We start from the raw sequence: 24725 nt of genomic DNA, 5'->3' as shown, positions 1-24725 counted from the left end.
CCTATCTGTTCCCTTGATGCACATTTGGGCCGTCTGCAGTTCTGAGCTGTCACAAATAAAGCTGCTATGAAGCCGTGTGTGCAATGTCCACTATGGACCTTTGCTTTCCTTCCTTTTGAGCAAACCCCAGGGAGTTGAATGGTTGAATCACATGGTATGTGTATGTTAACCTTTCAGGAGATTGCCAGACATTTTTCCAGGGTGGTGGGATGGTTTTACATCTCTGCCATCAGTGCTTGGGAGTCCCAGTTGCTCCGTGTGCTTGTCCAGACTTGGTGCGTGCGATCGTAGTCACATTAGCTATTCTTGGGGGTGCGCGTTATGCATGCTTTAGCTAACCTGTCCGACAGACCAGTGCCCAACCCAAGGTCATGCAGATCCACTCCTCTGTTTTCTTCTAAGACTTCTGTAGTTTAGGTTCTTCATTTAGGTCTTTGGTCCATTTTGAGTTAATTTTTGTGAATTATGTAGAGAAGGGGTCTAATGTCACTCTCGAATGTGGGTATCCAAGTACCCCAGCACTAATTGCTGAAGAGCAGATGGTTTTAATTTGATGTTGTCCGAGTTATGAGCCATTTTCCTTAGGGATCATGCTTTTGATACCATATTGGGGAAATCTTTGCTCTCTCAAGGCCACAAAGGTGTTCTTCTCTAAGTTGGATAGTTTTAGGTTTTGTGTTTTGTTCTGCGATCTCTTTAGAGTTAATTTTTGTAATTCTGCAAAAGTGTTAACTGAAGCTCTTTTTTTTCATCGAGTGACTTTCTAGATGTTCCAGCACTGTTTGTTGAAAAGGCTGAGCATTTCCACTGAATTTCCTCTGCTGAATTGCCTTTGCACATTTGTCAAAAATCAGCTGTCCGTGTATGTGTATGGGGGTCTAGTTCTGGGCTCTTCTGTCTCCTCCATATGGGTCTGTTGTGATGCCAACACTGACATTGGTCTGCTCTCAGTTTCTGGCTCTATGACCCATGCTCAGTCTAGACAGATTGCTTTCCCCATGACCATCTGAGTGGCCCACCTGGTGCCAGTGAATTAAATGGTATGAGTTATGTGGCTGGCTGCTGTGACAGGGCACTCACTGTTCCCAGGCTTGATTGGCTCTGGGTACATTCTCAAATCCTTTTGGGTGATTTTTCCCAAGTTTGGGTAGTTTCATAGTACACACGCTCTGATCAGGGATCCAGTGATGGGACATCGCAGATCTCCAGAGCACTCTCTATGCTCAGGGGAGTCTGCTAGGTAATGCCTCAGTTTCCCTGCCCTGCCCCCCACCATGCCACAGCCTGTAGCCTTTCCCATGAGTAGTAAACTGGGTGGTCATAAGACCTGCTTCTGTGATCCCACCTCTCAGGTAATGTTGCCCTTTACTGGCTGATGTCCAGTGTCTTAAAACCTTTGTTTTATATATTTTGTCCTCTCCCCCTCCACTGTGGACTGAACAGAAATCTTACCGTTTTTACTCTTTCTGGGACAGAAGCCCCATTTGAGGGAAGAAAAAAGTGTGCATTCATATGTGTGTGTGTGCCCAGGTGTGTTATATGTATTTTTTTTTTTAAAGGTGTGCTGTAGGGAAGGAAGTTCTAAAAATTCACACCAAACAGCTAACACAGACAGATCAGATGGCAGGACACATTTTACATTTTTATTAAAGAATTTATTTATTTATTCATGAGAGACACAGACAGAGGAAGACACACAGGCAGAGGGAGAAGCAGGCTTCCTGTGGGGAGCCTGATAGGGGACTCGATCCCAGGATCCTGGGATCACGACCTGAGCCAAAGGCAGATGTTCAACCACTGAGCCACCCAGGCATCCCTCTCCTGATGGGTTTTGATCCATGAAAGGAAGCTCCTCCTCACCCAGCCCCATAGACTGACTGTGTTGTGCTGGCATTGTGCCTCCCAGCTCCTGACTTCTCAGCATTTGCTCCAAAAGACTTAGAACTGTTTTCACAGCTGAGACTCTGCCTACTTTGATCTCGGCAGCGATGGCCAGTTTATCTCCCAGTGGGTCTCAGACCCCATTGGTCCCCCCAGAGGGTCGCCATCCCTTCCTGCCCTGACCCCAGGGCCTTCATGTCCCATGCCATCTGCCCTGACATCTGAGCATCATGCCCCAGGTGACTAAGCCACCATCATTCTCCTGCCTTGAGTATCTCTAATATCTCTTCCTCTGTGATAGGAAAGCAACCCACGGCAAAGCAGTGAGTCATCAGGGCCCATGGCTCTGGGATCCGACCGCGAGAATCCCAGCTCCGCCTCGAATGTGCCGTGACCTTGAGTTTGTGGCTTGCTTCTTGGACCTTCCGTTCCCTCATCTGTAAAATGCGCACAATCGTAAGAGTACGTGACTTGCGTGTGATTGTCAGGGCTACGTGGAGGGACCGTGCAGATCGCTCAGCGCCACGCCAGGCATGTGGCAGGCACCCATTGCGTGTTCATCTGACAGCGTCCGTGTGCCAGGCACTGCTGTAGGAGCAGGGCCTGGACAAGGTGCCCTCACGGAGCTCACTTTCCACAGGGAGCCTGGCAATAAACAGAGCCAAGGATAGAGAGAATCACCATAGACTGCAATGAGTGCTCACAGTGAAACAGGCAAGAGATGAGCAGAAGGGGTATGCCTTCCCACTGTGGGATGGATGGGGAAGGCCTCCCCGTGGAGGATGTTAACAGAGAGGGCTGAAGAACGAGCATCAGTGGGAAGCTGAGTGGGGCCATGGCAGGTGCAAATGCCCCAAGGCAGGAAGAACTTGGTGTGGACAATGTGGCAGGGAATAAAAAGGGAAACTCAGGGCAAGTGTGGCTGACAGCAAGTGAGCAGGGATGGATGATGGGAGGCAGGTTAGGAGATGGGGCCTGGCTCCGTCCTAAGGACCCTGCAGGCCAGGGACGGTGCTGGCTTTGACTCTCAGCAGCACACGGGGAGGACGCTGGAGGGTTTGGTCTGACTCTTAAGAAGATCCTCTTGCTGCTCAGTGGAAAATGCATTGTAGCAGGGTGAGGGTGCCGGGTTTGCTTTGTTACAGGCAGGAAATCTGGAGTGGCCGACAGGATTGTTGGCAGGGGTGATGGCGAGATGGTCCAGTGACTCTTGTTAGCATTCTGGATGGCAGGAGAAAGGGGGTGAATCAGGGATGCCTGCTGAGTCAGGGATGCTGCTGAGTCTTTTTTTTTTTTTACCTTAATTTTTAAGTAGTAAGGTAATACATAAAATTTATCATTTTAACCATTTTTAGGTGTACAGTTCAGTGGTACTGAGTACATTCATACTGATGCGCAGCCCCCACCATCCACTAACAGAAGTATTTTCATCTCACAAAACTCAGACTCTGTTGCCATGAAAGGCCATCCCCCCATGCCCTCCCCCAGCCCCTGGTGCCACGATCTCTCTCTCTCTCTCTCTCTCTCTCTGTGAATGTGATAATGACAAGAACCTGACATGACTGGAGTCATACACTATCAATCCTTCTGTGTCTCATTGACTTTGCTAAGTCTCTTTGCCGTTGATTTTGGAGGGGCGGGGGTTCCAAACCTACAGGTTCCATCTCAGACATGCAGAACAGGCCTGCAGGATCCCAGAGGGACACCAGGTAGACTTTTGAATGTTTGTCAGCAGAGCCTAGAGGAGGTCAGGGCTGGAGGTCCAGACTCCCTCCGCCCCACCCCACCCCCACCGCCCCTGGCATGGCCCTGCATGATTTAGGAGAGAGGCCTCAGAGATCAGTGGTGCTGGGCTAGGCTGGGGTTTAAATGGGCCAGCAGGAGCAGATGCCAGTCTACACCTGCTTCCTGTGGCCTCCTTGGAAGAAGCACTCCATGTGGCCCTATCTTTACATTTTTATTTTTTACTTTTTCAAAAAGATTTTTTAATATATTTATTTATGAGAGACACAGAGAGAGAGGCAGAGACATAGGCAGAGGGAGAAGTAGGATGAGGTGGGACTCGATCCCAGAACCCTGGTCCCTGAGCCAAAGGCAGACACTCAATTGCTGAGCCACCCAGGTGCCCCATAGATCTCATGGTTTTTACATGAAGTTGTTGATCTACACACGGAGTCCAGAACTCAGGAGAGTTTCCCTAGACTGGAAACAGATTTAGAAATGAATAGGCTATACATAGGCAGGGGTTGGAGCTGCCGCATGGCTGTGAGCTCCAAGGAGATAGGAGTCTGCAGAGGCAGAGGGGCCTGGAACCAGCTTCTGGGGACACCTGCTGCTTCGGAACCAGGCAGCGGTGGAGGGGGAGCGAGCTTGGCTGGCAGGAGGGGGGCAGGAGGGGAGCCAGAAGGTCGGCAGCATGTGCCACATGAATGTCAGCTGTCCTCTCACCATTTCTAAGAAAAATTAATGCTTTGGGAAGCTCAAGAGGTTGGGGATGTTCAGGAGGAACCCATTGTGGTAACTCCTTGCTGGGGTCGGCAAGAGCATCTAGTCCGCCCCATCCAAGCCAGCTCACCACCCGTTGTTTCTCTTCAGCCATCCCTCCATGGGAGCTCCTGCCTGCTGGCTGCCTGCTGGCTGTCCTTCACTGCCCTCTCGCCCTCTTGAGGGGACACTTCCTGCTCACTCAGCCTCCTTAAACCGCCTTTGTGGCCAGCTCGTTGCTTCCCCTCTGACCAGGTCACCTGCTGGTATCTCCATTCCTGCCCTGCTGTGTCTCTTTTCCCATCCTGCTCCATCTCTCAGGCCCAGCATTGATAACCACCTGCCTTTCCCTTCTCCTTCTCCTCCCCCAGACTTGGAGACTAGAGTGGAAATGAAGCAATCCCGGCCAACAGAGGACAACGTGGAACACCGCCCGCCTGTCGGGGTGCTTGGGGAAGGCCCTGCAAGGCATGGTGCCCGCGGCATGGCGTATGAAGGCATGTGGATGCGGGACCTGGGGGAGAGGCAGCAGGGAGAAGCGCGGACCTGGCTGGAGCATGAGGAATGTAAGGCATTGGCACCGCGGAGCACCCGCACGGCCCCACTGAGGGAAGAGGGCTCCCTGCCGTTTGTCCTGCGTGGTGAGGCCTTCTCGGGTGACCTGGATCTCAGCCAGCCGTTCAGACGAGATGCAGAGAAGAAGTCTTATGACTGCAGCGCATGTGGTAAGGCTTTCAGCCGCAGCTCGTCCCTCATGAAGCACCAGCGGATCCACACCGGCGAGAAGCCCTATGAGTGCGACGTGTGCGGGAAGCACTTCATTGAGCGGTCATCCCTCACCATCCACCAGCGCGTGCACACTGGGGAGAAGCCATATGCATGTGGGGACTGCGGCAAGGCCTTCAGCCAGCGCATGAACCTGATTGTGCACCAGCGCACGCACACGGGTGAGAAGCCATATGTGTGCGACGTGTGCAGGAAGGCCTTCCGCAAGACCTCGTCCCTGGCACAGCACGAGCGGGTGCACACAGGTGAGAAGCCGTATGCCTGTGGGGACTGCGGCAAGGCCTTCAGCCAGAACATGCACCTCATCGTGCACCAGCGGACACACACGGGGGAGAAGCCATATGTGTGCGATGTGTGTGGCCGTGCCTTCAGCCAGAACATGCACCTGACCGAGCACCAGAGGACACACACGGGCGAGAAGCCATACGCTTGCAAGGAGTGCGGCAAAGCATTTAACAAGAGCTCGTCCCTCACACTGCACCACAGAAACCACACAGGCGAGAAGCCGTATGCATGTGGTGAGTGTGGCAAGGCCTTCAGTCAGAGTTCCTACCTCATCCAGCACCAGCGCTTCCACATTGGTGTGAAGCCCTTCGAGTGTAATGCATGCGGCAAGGCCTTCAGCAAGAACTCGTCCCTCACCCAGCACCAGCGCATCCACACTGGAGAGAAGCCCTACGAGTGCTACATCTGCAAGAAGCACTTCACGGGCCGCTCGTCCCTCCTTGTGCACCAGATGGGGCACACGGGTGAGAAGCCGTACGCCTGTGGCGAGTGCGGCAAGGCCTTCAGTCAGAGCGCATACCTCATCGAGCACCAGCGCATCCACACTGGCGAGAAGCCCTACAAGTGCGGCCAGTGCGGGAAGGCCTTCATCAAGAACTCCTCGCTCACCGTGCACCAGAGAATTCACACAGGGGAGAAGCCCTACAAGTGTGGCGAGTGTGGGAAAACCTTCAGCCGGAACACCAACCTCACACGCCATCTGAGGATCCACACATAGGGGAGGCCTAGGCTGGGGGTCTTCTTGTGTGGGGGCTTTCCTGCAGCAGATGGGTGGAACCCTCATGCCCACCGTCAGTGCGACAGCTCTGACGTGGTTGCCCAGGGTAGCGTGGGCTAGAGGGGTGTCTCCCTACGAGGCACCTGCACATTCCTCTTCATCTGATGCCCTGGGGACCATAGTCAGGGTCAATGTGGCTGAAGCTTCCAGGAGTGCCAGGAACCTGGGCATCAGGGTTCCAGGACGTGGCAGTGAGTTGCAGGACCTGGGATGAGGCATCCAGTGTCTTTGGGGCAACAGTCAGTTGTAAAGTGCAAGATGGGGCTGGCAGGGAGATGGATTCAAGATGTGAACATGGGGACATTTCTGGACCCTAGCTTTAGTCCAGATGTCAGGTGGTCACCCTCCGTGGTTCCCTGCTGGGGTGGAAGCCAGAGGGGCCCTCTCTCTGTCCCTCTGTCTGGCCATCCCCCCTCCTGCATCCGGCCATCCCCCTCTCTGTCCAGCCATCCCCAGGCCACAAAGCCTAAGACTGGCAGGCTGTAAGCGGGGCAGGGAGAGGGGGGAAGGTGGTTTTCAGAGTTAGCAGATAACAGTAAGCAATGCAGATGCCGAAGTTTCTCAGAGTCTGTTCAATTTTTTTTAAATAAAACTTTTAATTAAGAGACACCAGTGTAATTTTAGACTGTTGTCAGGTGCAGAAGATACAGGCCCAGTGGTCCTGTCAAAATCCGCCTCAGTGCCTGCGGGAGTGGGGAGGGCAGGCGAACACCAGCAGGCCTGATATTCAGATTTAAATACTAGGTTGAGTGTGTGTATCTGAGGACACACTGTCCATTTTTATACTGATTTTTGCAGCTAAATTTTTTAAAAAGATTTTATTTATTCACGAGAGACACAGAGAAAGGCAGAGACAAAGGCAGAGGGAGAAGCAGGCTCCCTGTAGGGAGCCCAATGTGGGACTCGATCCCAGGACCCTGAGATACTGACCTGAGCCAAAGGCAGATGCTCAACCACTGAGCCATCCAAGCGTCCCTTTGCAGCTAAACTTGAAGGCAGCTCCAAGTGAGCCTTCTAAGGCTGACCTGACACTGTGTACATTGAGGGCCTCTGACGCTGCCCTTCCTTTTTTTTTTTTTTTTTTTTAATTTATTTATGATAGTCACACACACAGAGAGAGAGAGAGAGGCAGAGACATAGGCAGAGGGAGAAGCAGGCTCCATGCGCCGGGAGCCCGACGTGGGGATTCAATCCCGGGTCTCCAGGATCGCGCCCTGGGCCAAAGGCAGGCACTAAACTGCTGTGCCACCCAGGGATCCCTGACGCTGCCCTTCCTGTTTAACATTTGATGCTACTTGTCGCCAGTGTCCCAGTGTTTCCGAATGTCCCATGCATCTGGACACTGGTGCCCACAGAGTGGACAGCTCATTTTAAGAAATCATTTATATTATTGAGCACTTAGTGTTGTGAGTAGGAAACACAACTACTCGGGAGTGCATGACCAGGCAGACGGGCTTTCGGATGTCTGGCAGCCATGTGGGCATCAGGCTAGGTCTGTTCTAGACGTAGCATCGGGAACACAGCTCTGGTGCCCTGGTTCTCTGGCTTTCCCTTCCTGTGCCGGCCTCATCCTCAGGCTGGCTTCCCTCTTCATTTTGTGGTCATGTCCATGTAGAGACAGACCTCTTGCAGTCAGTGGCACAAGAACCCAAAGCTTCATTCTGTGGACTTACCCGCCAGCTGATTGCTGTGACCTGAGAAGTGCTGAGTGTGGAAGGGCCTACGTCTGGGTCTCTCCCTCATTCTTGAAATAGTGGTAGTGGCCCCAGGCTGAAGCTGTTCATGCCCTGACGTTCCCATCTGGTCATTCCATCCAGATCCCAGTCCAGGGGAAGGAGGGAGGATCTAGGGAGGTGGCCTGTGGCATCAAGTGAATGGGCTTAAAATCGCATGGCTGCTCTGGCCTTAATCATCAGACTGAAGTCTTGCTGCATGTGGCATTTCCTTTGGGAAGTGCTGTCACTGCCATGGTCACCAGGAGAGCCCTCAGTCCCCTCTGTGGCAGGGGGCTGGCCAGGGGTGCCCCCAGGAGCTAAGAGTTGCAGCCTCATGCCTGCTTGTCTCAATGTGCCTGGCACACCTCTGTCCCCACACATCCCTTCCCGTCATCTGCACGAACTATCGCTCAGGCCACTGGGTGGGGGGCACTGGGAGAGACGGGGGTTGGTGGGGAATGAAATCTGCAACTGCACATGCGGAGGCCTTTGTGGTGAGCCCTGACCAGTGTGGAAGGTGGCTGGGAAGGACCGCAAGTCCGGCCATGTGAGCCTGAGCAAGTTTCCCCCCTCCACAGGCGCCTCAGCCTGAAATGGGGCAGTGAGTATTTCAACGGGGGGTTCTTGTTCCAGTGGAAGTCCTACTACCTCACAAGTGGACCCAGCCTTTGAGAACAAAGCCCACCATCCTATTGGCCTTCTGTTTCTGTGTCTCCTGCTTCCTCCCTCTCCTTCTCGAACAAAGAAAGCAGACATTTTGGGCCCCCCACCCCCATCCCCGGGGACTCCCATCCAGGGCTGGTCAGAGCTGGGCTGCAGGTGCACGCATGCCGCAGCCAGCGGCCCCAGGGACAGCGCCCAGAAGAGGCAAGTCTGGTGCCTTAGGATCTGCAGCAGAAGTGGCCCATGTGGCGCCTGCTGGGATTCCACTGGCAGCTGGCTCCCCTCAGATCTGTGTGCAGGCTGGGGGGCATCTGCTGCAGGTTCCAGAGGAGGCAGCCAAGACCAGCCACTCTGGCAGACCCAAGTCAGTGTGGTCAGGAAGCGGCACGGGGAAGCTTGTTGCCTCTGGCCCATCTGGGAACTGAGAGACCAGCAGCCACTGTCTCCAGGCCCCTGTGCGTCCCCTGCATCGTCCCGGTTCCGCCAGCTCCTGGCATCTTCGTCCTGGTGGGATGAGGCTGTCTTTTCAGGTTCCCTTGTCCTGCACAGTGCGCTCGTGAAAGGCACAGGGCAGAGAGTGGAGGGGTGAAGCGAGGAGTGCCAGCTCCCATTTCACACATGGCCACCTGGTCCTAGAAAGTGGGACAGGGTGTGGGAAACAGGCCTGGGACAGGGCCCGGCGGCCCCTCGCTCTACAGCAGTCCTGGTGCACCTGGGCACAGTTGCCTGGAGCCGAGGATGGGGGTGCAGCACCAACAGGGATGCGCTCCCCAAGTGCTGAGCTTACATTCTGGTGGTGTCAGGCAGCAGTGAGTGGGCCAGAGAAGCATGAGACACGGAGTTAGGCCACGGTGGAGAACAGGGCAGCAGGAGAACCGGGAGCCAGCTGAGGCCTGAGGCGGGGGCACACTGGGCAGTCAGCAAGTCTGCCCAGGAGTGGACATCTGACACAAACCCGAGGACACCAGGGGAGTTTTAGTGAGGTGGAATGAGATTTCCCTCCCCCGGAACGGCCCAGAAGAGGGGATCTGAGTTCAACACCATTCCCCATAAGGCAGTGGTGGCAGCACCTTGTCACTATAGTTGACATTTGTTAAGCACGTGGCATGTGCTCCAGACTTGTCACAAACACTGGTGTTCTCGCCACGTCATCCAGTGTGCAGATGGGGAAGCTGAGGCTCAGGGAGGCTCGGAGGCTCGAGTGAGATCGCAGAGCGTGGATGTGAGGGGTGCTGGGGGTGGCATGTGGGGCTGCATCACCCTGAGCCTTTGCCCCGACCCCACTGCAGGCTGCCCCATGCTTACCAGCCTTCACCAGATGCCCTAGAGGAAGACATATAGTATTTTCATCATGTTGTGTAAATGTCTAGAGTCATCGGAATGAGTTAGTACTCGTGAAAATGTAGAATGGAACCTGGCACATGGTACTCCATACTCCTAGCAAGTACCTGCTGTCATTGCCACCACTCGATGAGAAACGAGGCCCTCACTCAATAAATGATGGAAAAGGAGTGGAATAATGGAGCCAACATGAACAGAAGCCCTGAAGCCATACTGCCTGGATTTAAATCCAGACTTTACTTCTGCTGTGTGACTCTGGGCAAGTTTCTTCACCTCTCTGAACCCATTTCCTCATTTGTAAAATGGAGGTGATACTAGTCCTTGCCTTATGCATTGGTTGTGGGGAATAAATGAGATGGTGTATGTACGCTGCAGAAAACAGTGTTGTAGATGGAATGGTTTGGGTCTCCTTGAAAGATAACAGGAACATGTTAAATATATTCATCTCTGCCCCCAGTTCCTCCTCCATCACTTGGAATTTCCTGGGTGATAGCAGTGTCTTCTGTTCCGATGAGGTGACTGGGCGGGCTGGTCACCGGAGACCAAGCCGTGATTTGAAGCTTGGGATTCTCAGCTTCCCACCCACCTCTTCTCTAGCAAGGGGAGAGGGCTGGAAATGAATTTAATGATTGTGCCCAGGTGAGGAAGCCTTCATAAAATCCCAGAAAGCACAGTATTCAGAGAGCTTCCAGCTGGTGAACACCAGCTCCACAGAGACAGAAGCTCCTGCCCTCGGCGAACTTTCCAGACCTCGCCCTGTGTACCTCCTCGTCTGGCTGTTCCGCTGTGTCCTCTATCAGATCCTTTTATAATAAACCAGTAACCTAGTGAGAAAAATGTGTCTGAGTTCTGTGAGCCCCACTAACAAATTAAACCCAAGGATGGAGACTGGGAACCTCTGATAGGTGGCAGTCACTCGGAGGGACAGGTGACAGTGTGACAGTCTGAACTTGTGAGTGGCATCTGAAACGGTGCGCAGGGTCGGGGACTGTCCCATAGGACTGGGTCCTCGACTGGTGAGCCCTCGACCTGTGGAATCAATGCTACCTCCAGTTGAGGTGAACTGCAGGACATCCAGCTGATGTCTGAGAGCTGGATTGGGTGGAGGAAGCCCCACACATCTGGTGTTCAGGAAAAATGGGTTGCTTTTCTACTCTCTCTATATATGTATATATGTGTACTTAAATATAAAATAACACATAATATATATAATATACGTATATAACACATACATTGCATCATAATTATACAATAAATTATATAATTATATAATGCAACATCCATTATATATTTTATGTAATACATGTACACTATATGTAAAATAATTTGGGGTATATATATGATATATACAATGAGCTATATGATAGCATATGATATACAATAAAATACATGATATATGAGATATATATAATAAGACATACACGTCTAATGAAATATGGCTTTTCTGGAGATCCCTGAATGACAAAGGTCCCTCCTTAAACATGATCTTCCTCATTTCCCTCTGAAATTATAGCTTCGGCCCCTGCCTCATAGTCCTCCATGGGACAGACCACAGCCTGTCTTACCACTAATTTGTCATCCGTCTTCTCCGCTAGAGGGAGGGCAGAGCTGTGGGTGTGGTCAGTTCAGTCTTGCTCACTTGTCTCCCCAGGACTTAGAACAGTGCCTAGTACACAGCAGGCCCTTGGAACTTGTTTGCTGGACGAATGAGTCAAGGATAGCACTCCATAAATGCTAGCCAGCTGGATTAGGAATAAGCAAGCAGGTCTTCCCGAGCACATTCCGCTCCAGACCTAATACAGTCCCCGGAGACCTGGATGTGGCTTGTGTCACTTCGGCCCACAGAAAGGAATAGGTGTGGTGGAGGGAGGAAGGGTGAGTGGGTTGAGGGTCTGTGGGGTGCATGGGGGCTGCCAGAGTTGTCTGGCACCTGCCCTGGAGGGCTGAGGGCAGGCCAACAGAGGCTGGAGTGTGAGAGCCTCTCAGGGAAGGTTCTTGGGATGTCGGCTCTGGAGGCCTTGGCATTTGAAAAGCATATTTAGAGATGAGTTGTTTCCTGTCTCTAGGAATTAGCTAGCTCTGAGAGGGCAGTCCCTCCAGGCTCCCTCAGCCTCAGCAGGGGTGGCTGGACAAGGCCACCTGGTGGCCTATGGGAGGTGGCCCTTCTGCTCTACCTACACACTGCCCCACCGAACCTCAGGGACCCAACACACCTGCCCCAGAATATGAGGAAGGGGTCTCCTGGGTCAGCCAGTTCCCCCTCACAGCCTTGGATTCCTGGTCTGGCAATGGTCAGACCAGGAAGCTGGGCCCCCACTGACAGCCTCAGAGACAGTGGAAAAGAGGCTGGTCCTGCAGAAACCTTTACCTTCCCAGGCAAAGCCAGGAATCTCTTGGAATCTTTGGAAAGACAGACCTCTCTCATGATTCACAGACTAATCACTATACCCACCCAACCCATCACAAACCCCAATGCCCTGGATGGAATTCATGCAAACATAAAGTGCTATGAGTTATGCATGTGCATTATCCAGTATATACCTCACCCACAACCTTAATATTTTATTGATATTATACTCTATTTTGTCAACAGTAAATAGTAAATATAATGGTGCTCTATTATTATTTTTTTAGATTTTATTTATTTATTTATGAGAGACACAGACCTTAATCCTATGGCTGGTGTCCTCATAAGGAGAGAAAGCACCAAGGGCTCACATGGGCACGGAGGGACCCCATCATGCAAAGCAGCACTGGGAGGGCTGCCATCTATAAGCCAAGGAGAGAAGCCTCAGGAGAAACCAATCCTGTGGATACCTCGATCTCAGAATTCTAGCCTCCAGAGCTGTAGGAGAACAGATTGCTATTGGTTAAGTCCCTCAGTCTGTGGTGTTTTGCAAGAGCAGTGAGAGCAAACCAGTACAGTGAACCCAGGGATCTACAAAAAGCTCCCATTGGGAAACTTTCCTTGCATGAGACACCCAGGTCCTGCTGCACACAAGCAGCCACTGAACAGAGAATCACATTTATTCTATTCTCGATTAAGTGCCAGGTACACAGACAGCTGGTGGGAATCAGGACCAATGGCAGCAGTTGGTCTGGCCCACAGGAGGGCATAGAGATAAAGAAGCGAAGCCATCCCATCTCAGAATCCCGCCACTTGATGTGGAGGAGCCCACCCAGAGAGGACCAGGGAAGGAGACAGTGAGACCAAGCAGGGACCCTGCCATAGTATGGTGAAAGAGAGTTCAGAGTTCCTACAGGTTACTCTTGGTTGATGTCCAGTGGTTGGTAAAATTTCTGTGAAGGCCTCAATGGTCAATATTTTACCCTTTGTGGGCCAGAGGAGCTCTCTGTCTCATGCTCTTTTCATTTGATCTTAACAACAGTTCCAAAAGGTAAAATCCATTCTTGTCTTGTAGGTCATGCAAAGGCAGGTCTTCTGGCTCTGTGGGTTGTGGCTTCTCAACTCCTGGTCTGATCTCTTCCCTTGGATTAGCCAATTCAAGGTGGTACAGCAGAGCATGAAACACATGGTCATCCTATGTGGTTGCATGGGTTATGCACCAATAAGGCAGGCCTTGCTGTCACGTATCCTCTCCAGGTTCTCAGGAATGTGGCATCAGCCTCAGAGGCATCCCTTAAGATCCCTAAGTCAAGTCTAAAGAGAAAGAAGGCTGGCACTTGGTCATGAGGCCTATCACCTGGGCGCAGCTGCTGGGTACCTAAGGGGAAGGCCTTCTCCCCAGCTGCCCGGCCACATGGGTCTTCTGGTGGCACGTGAGGTTCGTGATGTGCCCAAAGGTCTTGCTGCAGGCCTGGTGTGGATTCTCTGGTGTGCTGCCAGCGTGGGCTGGTGCCAGAAGGCCTTGCTGCACTGCCGCACGAATAGGGCTTGTCGCCGGTGTGGATGCAGCCATGCTGCACCAGCGTGGCCTTGCGCATAAAGGCCTTGCCGCCCACGCCACAATGGAAGGGCCTCTCATCACTGCGGATGACTTGATGCTGGAAAAAGAAATACACCCTCCAGAAGCTGCGCCTGCACTCACTGCAGCGGTAGGGCTTCTCACCTGTGTGGATCTGCAGGTGGATAGGTGCGCCTTCTAGCTGAAGGCCTTGCTGCAGTCCTGGCAGCGAAAGGGCCTCTCTTCGGTGTACATCCACCGGTGCACCGTCAGGTAGCCCTTTTGGCTGTAGGCCTTGCTGCAGGCACTGCTCCAGAATGGCCGCTCGCTCATGTGGCTGCGCTGGTGCACCACGAGCTGCACGTTCTGACTGAAGGCCTTGCCACAGTCGAGACAGCGGAAGGGTCTCTCGCTGCTGTGGATCCTCTTGTGCAGGATCAGCTTGCTGGGCTTGCTGAAGCGCTTCCCACGCTGTGGGCACAGGTACGCGCGCTCACTGGTGCGTGTCTTCTGGTGCTCCACCAGGGTCATGCTCTGTGTGAACGCCTTGCCGCGTTCACTTGAAGGACCCTTGCCAGCGTGCGTGCGGTGGTGGTTGACCAGGTCGGATTTCTTTCGGAAGGCCTTCCCACACACCCGGCACACATGGGGCTGGGTGCCCATGGGGGCCCGCTGGTGCCCGAGCAGGGACGAGCTTTTGCTGAAGTGCTTGTCACACACATCGCACGCCAAGGGCTTCTCCCCAGTGTGGATATGCTGGTGGTCCACCAGGTTGGTGACAGAGCTGAAGACCCTGCTGCAGTCGCCGCACCTGTAGGGCCGCTTGCTGGTGTGTGTGCACTGCACCAGCTGCATGTTCTGCATGAAGGCCCAGCCACACTGGGCGTAGTGGTAGGGGTGCTTGCCCGTGTGGATGCACCGGTGCACTGCGAAGTTGGCACGCTGGCTAAAAGCCTTGCCACACTCAGCGCATGTAAATCGCTTCTCCCCCAAGTGCATGCGTGGGTGCACGCTGAGCCTGGCATTCCCGTCGAAGCGCCTCCCACACTGGCTGCACACAAATGGCTTGTTCGGGCGTGCATGTGCTGGTGCTGTGCCAGGTCGGCCCGCTGCACGATGGTCTCCCTGCACTCGCTGCACACACAGGGCTCCACACCGCCAGGGGCTCCGCGGGGACCTGGCTCCCAGTCCAGTCGCCACTGCGGAAGGCACCCCCTTCTGAAATTCCCGGCTGGGATTCTCGGGACTGTTCTGTAGTGGCCCTTCCTGCTGCCCTCTCGGCCTCTCCCATCTCGGCCAGGGCCAATCCAGGAGGCTCTCCTGCAGGCACGGCTGCCTCTGGGATGTCCCTGTCAGGCCAGGATTCCAAATCTGAAAGAGACCCAAAACACAAAAGTCATCCAGGTAGGCTGCTCCCAGAGTTGGGAGAGCTGGGGTTGGGGAGCTGGAAAAGCAAACAGAAGCCCCCTCAAGCACTTCCCAAGAGTCCTAGGGTAAGGCCTGGTGGACCCACTGTGGACTGCATGTCTCCTCCCCCCATTCATATGGTGAAATCTTAACCCCCAGATGATGAGATTAGAAGGTAGGTAGAGCCCTCCTAGATGAGATTAGTGCCTTCATAAAAGGGACCCCAGAAAGGTCCTTTGACCTTGCCTCCATGCAGGACACATGGAGAAGGTACTGGCCCTGAGCCAGAAAGAGGGCCCTCCCCAGAATGGTTGGTCTTACTCAGTGAGCTCAGGTTCTGGAAGTTCTCCAGCATGACGTCACGGTACAGATCTCTCTGAGTTGGCTCCAGCTGCTGCCACTCCTCCTGGGTGAAGTCCACAGCCACATCTTTGAAGGTCACTAGGCCCTGCAACCACAAAGTCATCTGGTCCATCCAGGGAGCTGGCTTCAGTGGGTCATCGCAGGGAAGACTGTCTACATACCAGCACAGCACAGGGCACATAGTAGGTACTCAAAAAACATCAGCTGAGATGATGATGACTATTATTATTATTACAGGGCTGGAGTTTGAGGGTGGGTTAGAGTCCCTGAGGCCATCCCTGGGTTTGATGATTCTTTATGAGGACACACGGACTCAACATAAAATCATACTTGTAGCTGCCCTCCCCAGGTGATGGAGAGATGGGCCCTGGAGGGGACTCAGGCAGCCAAGGGCTCATTTGACTCTCTGGCCACCCAGCCTGAGTATCCATGAGGAGGGCAAGGGGATGTCACTACTCACCAGGGCCTCGTCAGCCAGCAGCTGGGTGGCCATTCCTTCACTGTCCAAGGTGATAGGGGCCTGGTGGCTGAGTATGGGGGCTGATGGGGTGAGGTGGAGCCAGAGACAGAAAGAGAAGGACAGTGAGGGACCAAGCCTTGCTCTGCCTCTGGGATGTGCACATACACACCCACGTGTACACCTCCCACCCCCTTCTCATCCACAGAAGCACACAGACACAGCAGCCACAGTATGTGGGCTCACACTACCCAGACATTGGCAGAGTGGCAGAAGTGGGCAGTGGAGATATCTCTCCTAGGTAGGATCAGACCAGCCCCACTCTGCCCAGGCATCCCCACCATCTCTGACCCAGCTCGTGGGGCTCTGGAGAGAACCCAGACCTTCTACACAACTCCTTTGACATCTGTCACCCTGGGCTGAATTATGAGACTACTGGAGCCAGATACCTGGTTCAGATCTCAGCTCTGCCACTTACCCACTGTGTATCTTTGGGCAAGTGACTTAACTTCTCTGTGCCTCAGTTCTGTCATCTGGAAACTGAGGATAAGGTACCCATCTCACAGGGTCGTTACAAGATTTCAGCAGGTGAGTATAAGTAAATCCCTTAAAATCTCATGTGCCATGTGGTAAGAATATAGAAATGTTTTAATTTTTTAAAAATATATATTTTTAAGTAATCTCTACACCCAACATGGGCATTGAACTCAACAACCCTAGGACCAAGAGTCACATGCTCTACTGGCTGAGCCAGCCAGGAACCCGTTTTAATTTTATTTTATTATCACCATCTGCATATATAACACCCCCTTACCCCACTAAACAGATTCCTGTTATTAGCCTCTATCCCAGGACTCTGCATAGGATTTGGTCTACAACAAGCCTCCCTGTTTTATTCTGCTCAAATACACATAACATAAAGTTTATCACTGTGTGAGCAGACTGTTATCCATTCATCTGCTGGTGGACACTTGGGTTATTTCCCCCGTTTGGCCATTGGGAGTAATGCTGCTGTGAATATGCACGGTCAAGTGTTTATTTCAGTCCTTGTTTTCAATTCACTGGGGTGTATACCTGAGTAGAATTGCTGGGTCATGTGGAAATTCTGGGTTTGACTTATCAAAGAACCACCAAACTGATTTTCCACAGCAATCGGCTTCAAATTAGAAGAAACTCTGGAAAATGAAAGTGGAGGAGACCAGGGTCTTTTAGGTCCTCTGGGGCTACAGGGTCTCAGAACCTGCATTTTTAACTGGTCCTCTTCCATTACCAGGGACCCTGATATGGCTCCCGCTCTCTCTTCAAACTCTTGTGATCACAAACCCCAATCTGTAAAACAAAACAAAACAAACAAACAAACAAACAAAAAACAACGAAAAAAACTGAGCCCAGGAAGCAAAGTCTGGGTCTTCCCTTCCTTTCTTTTCTTTCTTTTTCTTTTTAAAATTTTATTTATTTATTTGAGAGAGAGAGAAAAGGAGAGAGATTGGTGGGGGAGGGGCAGAGGGAGAAGGAGACTCCCCACTGAGCAGGGAGCCTGATTGAGCCTGACTCAATCCCAGAACCCCAGGACCATGACCTGAGCCAAAGGCAGACACTTAACCTACTGAGCCACCCAGGCACCCCTGGGTGTTTATTTCTAAATGATATACAAGTACCACAGCATAAAACATGGTATATTATGAAACAAAATAGAGACTGTATCTGTGTATAAAATGTGTATAAAATATACTTTATATGTATAATATTAAATACCAAATATACAGGTGTATAAGGTACACACACACAAATATATGATATTTACAAGTATATAAGGTGCGCACATACTCTAAAGACAATATTACTATAGGTATCCCTGAGACATAATCACACAGTAAATCCCATATATGCACATATATGAGGTATATGTGAACTGATATACATGACATGTATATAAGAAGTATAGGTAATAAATAGCATATATACATTATATGTAGTCCAATCACACACTAAATACCACATATACCTATATATGTGACCTTATTATTCTGTGTGCTATGGTACCAAATACCATATATACCTGTATGTGGCATGTAATCAAGCACAAAAACCATTATATACACATGTATAAGATAGATGTAAACTATCTTATAGATGTTTATATATAAAGATTATACATGTATCATTGTTCTGAATACCATACGCATAGGCATATAAACAGGTTAACATACAACAAATACCACATAAACGTGTATATAAGGTGTATAAATACTACCATATATACTTGTAAATAAGGTGCATATACTAAATACTGCATATACATTTATATAAGGTGCATATGTACACACACATTAAATACCATAATTACACTAATACATGTAACTACACCAATACTGTATATTTGGGTATGCCACTAAATACCGAATTTGGGGGCACCTGGGTGGCTCAGTGGTTGAGCGTCTGCCTGTGGCCCAGGTCATGATCTCTGCCTCTCTATCTCTCATGAATAAATAAATAAGATCTATAAATACATACATACATACATACTGTATTTCAAGAACTCCTTATCTAAGGAAAAAAATCTGCCAATTAAACCACAACATACCATCAGTGGTAAAACACACCCTAATTTTGGAAATGTATAAAATAGGGGGGAAATGTGAAAAAATGCATCTTAAAGTTGAAATGCTCTTCCTGCTCATAGTGAAACGAGCTGTGAACACAAGCTGTACCACATTCTGGCTTCATCCCACTGCGTCGCCTGGCACAGCCCATGTCGGATGGAGACCACTGTCCTGACACAGTGCAGGCCGCAGGTCCAGGCTGCCTGGGCTGGACTCCCTGCCTGTCGCTCCCTAGCTGTGTGCCAGGGAGGGTCACTTAACCTGTTTGCTCATCTGGAAGGTGCGGGACCCAAGACCCCTACTTTGTAGGGCTGTTGTGAGCTTGTACCCACATAGGGCTTCCTAAGTGTGGTTTAAATTGCACTAACCCTCCCACCACTGGGGGGGGGGCTCTTTTCACTTTTGTGCCTCAGTTTCTTTTTATTTTATTTATTTATTCATGAGGGACAGAGAGAAGCAGAGACATAGGCAGAGGGAAAAGCAGGCTCTCTGCGGGGAGCCCAATGTGGGACTCGATCCTAGCACCGCCAGGATCACAATCCCAGCCAAAGGCAAACACTCAACCACTGAGCCACCCAGACGCCCCCCTACCAGTACTTCTCTTAATCCTTCTTTCCTTAGAGGATACCTGGACCTCCAGTACCATGTTAATCTGTAGCAGCAATACTGGATGTTACTGTCCTATTCTTAGTATCAAAGTGAGAGCATCAGGTAGAGGGAGAAGCAGGCTCCCTGCGCGGAGCCCTATGCGGGACTCGATCTCAGACCCCGGGATCACGACCTGACCCAAAGGCAGACACTCCACCACTGAGCCACCCAGGTGCCCCTTGTGCCTCAGTTTCCACATCCGCAAACCCGGGGATGTTCTAGTGCGGAGGGAACCGGCTCCCGGAGGCTTCAGCGAAGTCCTGCGGGGTCTGCTGGGGTTTCGCAGCGTCCGCACCAGCACCGCCCGGAGCTCCAGACGCCCCGCCCCGGATCCGAGCCGGTCTTCCCCGGGCGGCTGCACCCCCGATGAGCGCAGGGCGCCGCCAGTAAAGCAGGAGGAGGATCCCGCTCGGTGGGGCGCTGACCCCCGCACGAAGCAAGTGGACGCCCCGAAACTGCCGGCGGCGGCGCTGCCGTTACTATTACCTAAACAACAGCGACAACAAGAGCAGGTCCGGCGGCTGGAGTCCAGCGCGCCGCCCGGGCACAAGGGTATCCGCAGACCCACTGTCCGGGCGGGAAAAGTGAGGCATGCAGGGGCGGCGGGATTCACAGCCCCTTCCGCGCCCCTCTGGCGGCCCAGGGTGCGTAGTCCTCCCCCCACGACGAAAGCCTGGAGGACCATCGAACCCGGCGGGCGGCACCCACTCACCGGCGGTCACGTAGCCTCGGCAGCCGAGCTCCGGCCACAGTCGGTCCTGCTCGGTCTGCGCCTGCGCGCCTCGCCACTCCCGCCCGCGCCCCGCGGCACCACGCCCCCTCCGCGCTCCCACAAGCTCCGCTGGCAACGGGACCTAGGAGAGGAGGAGGGCGGAGATGGGGTTGGGGGAGGAGCTTGGAGGGAGGGCAGGGGAGGAGCTTGGAGGGAGGAGGGGAAAGGGAAGGAGGAAAGGGAGGGATGATGGGTAGGGGCTTGGATGGAGGAGGGGAAGGAGAGGATGGGGGAGGAGGAGGGAGGAGGGAAATAGGGAGGGATTTGGATGGAGGAAGGGAGGGAGGGGCTTGGAGGGAGGGGGAGAGGCTTGGAGGAAGGAGGGGAGGAATTGGAGGGAGGCGGGGAGGGGGAAGAAAGAAGCGGGGAGGCGGTGGGGGGACTGGATGGAGGAGTGGGGAGAGGATGGGGAGGGGCTTCGATGGAGGGAGGGGGTAGAAGGGAAGATAGGGATGGGAGGCGGGGTGGGGCTTGGGACTTGGAGGAGTGGGAGGAGGGGAGGTGCGGAGAGCTTGAAGTGGGGAGGAAGGGACTTAGGATGGAGGGAAGGAAGAGAGGAGGGAAGGGAGCATAGGAAGACAGGATGAGGAAGGAAGGGGTAGCAGGAAGGACAGGGTAGGAGGACAGCTGTAGGAAAGCAGAGAGGAGGGGAGGTGGGGTAGGAAGGAGGAAGAGTGAGGGGAGGGGCACGGGGTAGTAGAGGAATGGGAGCAGAGTGGGGAGGAGGTGATGGCGGGACAGCAGAAAAGGGGCCTGGGGAGGAGCAAGGAGGAGGAGTGAGAGGTGTAGAGAAGCGGGGGAGGAGGGGGGAAAAGGGGTACGAGGAAGATGAGGGCATGAAGAAATGAAGGAAGGGGATAGCCTCAACAACACTGGAAAGAACTAGAAGGTGATGGGTGAGAACTGGGTAGGAGCAGGGTCTCTGGCCCCAGGTCCGCCTGGTTCAGGTCTCAGCCAGGTGTCCTAGGACCTCTCAGCCTCGGATTTCTCACCTGTAAGGAGGTTGTGAGGAGGGAAACCTAGCCTGTAGGGTTGCCCTATGGGTTACACGAAGTAATTCCCACTGAGTTCTTCGAGAGGACCCGCTAGCACAGCGCTGTCCTGAGGACCTTCCTGTGCTGGTGGAAATGTTCTCTACCCACGCTGTCGGAGCAGGTGGCCCCTAGCTGCAGATGGGCACTTGACATGTGGCCAGTGTGGCCGCAGCACTAGATTTTTAGCTGCACTGTATTTTAATTAATATAAAGTTTCATGGTTCTATGTGGCTCCTGGTTGCTGCATTCAACAGTGCAGCTCTAAAGCCTTATTATTTTTATTATATGTACTAAGCTTCTCTTGCATTTTATAACAGTAACAATAGCAATATTGCACTTCTTGGTGTTTATTTATTTATTTATTTATTTACTTCTTGGTATTTATTAAGTGCCAGGGACTGTTGTTCTAAGCACTCAGCATGGATTAACTCTTTGGAGCCTCACCATTTATCTCTGAGGTGTGCCTTCTTACGGTTTATCTAGATTACTACCACCATCACTTACTGAGTGTGTACTATGTGCCAGGCCCCCTGAGAGACTTTCGATACCCATATAATGTCATTTAACTGCAGGAGGAGGAGGAGGAGGAGAAGGCTTAGATGTAATGAATTTGGGAAAGGCCACAGGACAGGGTCAGCAAGATGTAGATAGCGTGTGGTTGTGTTTTTGTCTCTACTTGGATCTAAGCTAGAAAATGCTGGAACTAGGGATGCCTGGATAGCTCAGCGGTTAAGTGTCTGCCTTTGGCTCAGAGCGTGATCCTGGAGTCCCGGGATCAAGTCCCACATCAGACTCCCTGCATGGAGCCTGCCTGCTTCTTCCTCTGCCTCTGTGTGTGTGTGTGTGTCTCTCATGAATAAATAAATAAAATCTTTAAAATAAGTATTAAGTAAATAAATTAATAAAATCCTGGAGCTTGCAGAGAAGGGATGGGCAGAGCAGAATTCACCTGCCCTGGAGGCTCCACCCACTGCCCAAGGGGCACCTGAGTGGTCCTACACTACCTCTTCCTAAGAATTGCTTTGTTCTACTTTGTTTTGTTTTTCATTGTTCGTTTCTCTTCTCTGCCCCCTGCCTGCCTTTCCATTTTCTTTTTAAGTTTTTTCTTTTTGGATATTAAAAATGACACACTTTTTTTTTTGGTAGCACCTGCTATCAAGAATTGGACTCTGTTTTCCCATTCCTTGAATCTGTGCTGTACGTGTGGCTTGCCTTGACCAGTAGAATATGGCAGAAATGATGCTATAGGATTTTGCAAGTTAGATCTTCTGATTCTGTCACCAATTCCAGTACATGTTCCCCCCCACACACACACCAGCAAGCAATTCTCTGACTAGCTAGCTGGCTGTTGGAGACCCTATCTACCTGGAGATAGTATCATTTTGAAATAGCTAACTGGTACACCTTCCCAAAGTAATTTCTCTGTTGTCACTCCCACTGCCAATGTATTAGAATGCCTGTCTTAGTTACTGCCCCACCCATCATGGGCAGTTGCCATGAGCTCCTGAAATTTGGGATCTTAACTACATGGAATAAGGTTTAAATGTGTTTGGGGGATGTGAAGACTGCTCATTGTTCCCCAATATCTTGTCTCCACTTCTTCCAGGTGCTAGACCCCCTACGTTTTAGCTGAGTTTCCCAGACTCCCCTACAGTTAGGCGTGGCCTTGTGACTATTCTGACAGGTGCCTCTGGCAGCCCCAGGTGAGAGCTTCCAGGCAGTGCACAGGTGCATTCACATTCTGGGTTTGTCACTCCCTTGTTAAGGAACCTTGGGAAAGTGACTTAATTTCTGTACAGCTTAGTTTCCTCATCTGTACAGTGAGGTAGGGAATAGTATCTACCTTAGAGTGGTGTTGTGAAGGACAAACGGAGTTGTACAGTGAAGCATTTAGAGCAGATCTTGGCACATAGGCTCTCTTCCATGTGGTCATTATCATTATAATAATTTTATTATCACCTCCTAAGACTGACATGAGGTTTGAGTGCAACCCTCCTCTATGCCTATTACCAGGACAAGCCTCCCTAGTGTTTATTGGTCTCCCAAGACCAAGGAGAAATATTAGGAGGGAATTATATCCATCTGCCTACCCCCACTTACCCCTACCAGCACCACCACTAGGATAGATCAATGGATTTCATCATGGACACTCATTCGCCCTGTAGATACTTCCCAAAGCATGAACATTCGTAGGAGGATGTTGTGCCCAAGATTGCGAATATGAGAAAACCACCAAGGAGCTGACACTGATGCAAGTACACGAGGGTTTATTAACAAGCTTGAGCTTGGGTCCAAGTATACCCGACACAGCAGAGCAGGGACTTGGACCCTGAGGTGGGTTACAGCTGGGTTTTTATGGGCTGGTCTAGGGGTAAGGTGGGGTTTTTCAGTAAGGGTGGGGGTGTGAGAATCTCCAGTAAAGAGGTCTCACAAGCTCTTGCTTCCTTATTCTGATAAGGGCGTGCTTTGTGATTTTGCCTGTAGCCGGGGTAAGGTAGAGTTCAGTACCTGGTCACGGTGGCCTGGTCACAGTGGCCTGAGATGCCTACCAAAGCTACAATGGCTGTACTTGTGCCAATGTTAAACTTGAATGGCCCTAATTTTCTCAGTCTCCACAGAGGAATCTTTCTTTTGCCCAAGTTTCTTTAAAGAGCCTACCAGGATGTGGATGTTTATTTATAGATGATCACCTGCTTCACAGAGAGGGTGAGAGGTAGTGAAGATGTGGAGGAGAAGGAGAGGCAGGTGTGAAGGCAGGTGTGAAGCTGGCATTTTTTCACTGCTGAATTTAATGTAGCACAGAGTGGTTGGTGTGAGTGGAAGTGTATGGAAAGGGGGAGGAGATAATTGAGTCAAGAAGGAGCCTGAGATGTTTTTCTCTTCTTTTCCCCTTAGCAGCGGGAGAGAGGTCATCTAAGAAATAAGAAAGTGGATACCTAATATAGAAAAATACTTAGATCTCCTACATCTGCTCATAAGCAGAAATCTCAAGGAACAAGAAGCTTCAGGGTGAGCAGGGAGTCATTCATCGGCAAATATCTGAGCACCTCCTCTGTACCAGACACTGTTCTAGGACCTGGGAGTCCAGCAGGGAGCAAACCAAAGCCCCTTGTCTTAGGGAGCCACTAGTGTGCTAATTTCTGAGTGTGAACAGAGGTAATGAGGTGGAGAGGAGGGGAGGCTGCTTCAGCTTTGGAGTCAGGGAGGATCTCTCTAAGAAGGTGACATTACAGCAGAGCTCTGATTAGCAAATATACATAATAGTAAATAGTACCATTTCTGTACAGGTTATTAATCTCTTGAGATGCTTCTGCAGAAGTTGGTAACTAGTTGATGGGAAGTCTCTGACCCTGCTGCCTTGTCCTGTCCTACAGATCACCAAAAGGGTGCTAGCTATCAGTGATTAAAATACTTACACTAGGGAACCCTGGGTGGCGCAGCGGTTTGGCCTTTGGCCCAGGGCGAGATCCTGGAGACACGGGATCGAATCCCACGTCGGGCTCCCGGTGCATGGAGCCTGCTTCTCCCTCTGCCTGTGTCTCTGCCTCTCTCTCTCTCTCTCTGTGACTATCATAAATAAATAAAAATTTAAAAAATACTTAC

The 24725-nt window shown here is 51.6% G+C and overlaps 2 protein-coding genes across 20 annotated transcripts in view; one reads left to right on the top strand and one right to left on the bottom strand.

The window, feature by feature from the left end:
* The window catches only part of LOC140642365 (uncharacterized), a 42559-nt gene extending 35738 nt beyond the window's left edge, over window positions 1-6821 (top strand). For 13 of the 16 annotated variants that reach the window (XM_072842809.1, XM_072842867.1, XM_072842771.1 and 10 more), the window contains one exon: window positions 4737-6821. In XM_072842809.1, coding sequence (XP_072698910.1) covers window positions 4737-6154 — 1418 coding nt within the window. In that variant the 3' untranslated portion in view covers window positions 6155-6821. Of the gene's footprint in view, window positions 1-2182; window positions 2344-4736 lie in introns of all 16 variants that reach the window. The other 3 variants (XM_072842876.1, XM_072842901.1, XM_072842912.1) reach the window with 2 other exon arrangements.
* Window positions 6822-11177: 4356 nt separating this feature from the next.
* On the bottom strand, window positions 11178-20158 carry LOC140642600 (uncharacterized). 4 transcript variants are annotated; one of them, XM_072843423.1, is made up of 6 exons: window positions 20029-20157; window positions 17336-17394; window positions 17140-17240; window positions 16069-16148; window positions 15567-15693; window positions 14653-15209 (listed from the first exon to the last, which is right to left on the bottom strand). In XM_072843423.1, the coding sequence occupies exons 3-6, from the start codon at window positions 17159-17161 to the stop codon at window positions 14803-14805; spliced, it is 636 nt and encodes a 211-aa protein (XP_072699524.1). In that variant the 5' UTR covers window positions 17162-17240; window positions 17336-17394; window positions 20029-20157; the 3' UTR covers window positions 14653-14802. The 4 variants fall into 4 exon arrangements, with proteins under 4 accessions (XP_072699515.1, XP_072699524.1, XP_072699535.1 ...); XM_072843434.1 differs by lacking the exon at window positions 20029-20157 and adding an exon at window positions 19803-19942; XM_072843414.1 differs by lacking the exon at window positions 20029-20157 and adding an exon at window positions 19803-19947 and having other exon boundaries at window positions 11178-15209; window positions 17140-17394.
* Window positions 20159-24725: the final 4567 nt, after the last annotated feature.

The sequence above is a fragment of the Canis lupus genome, chromosome 1 (genome assembly GCF_048164855.1).
Source record: "Canis lupus baileyi chromosome 1, mCanLup2.hap1, whole genome shotgun sequence".
Classification (NCBI taxonomy): domain Eukaryota; kingdom Metazoa; phylum Chordata; class Mammalia; order Carnivora; family Canidae; genus Canis; species Canis lupus.
Note: the sequence above shows the minus strand (reverse complement) of the source record. Positions and strands in the feature narration are given on the sequence as shown.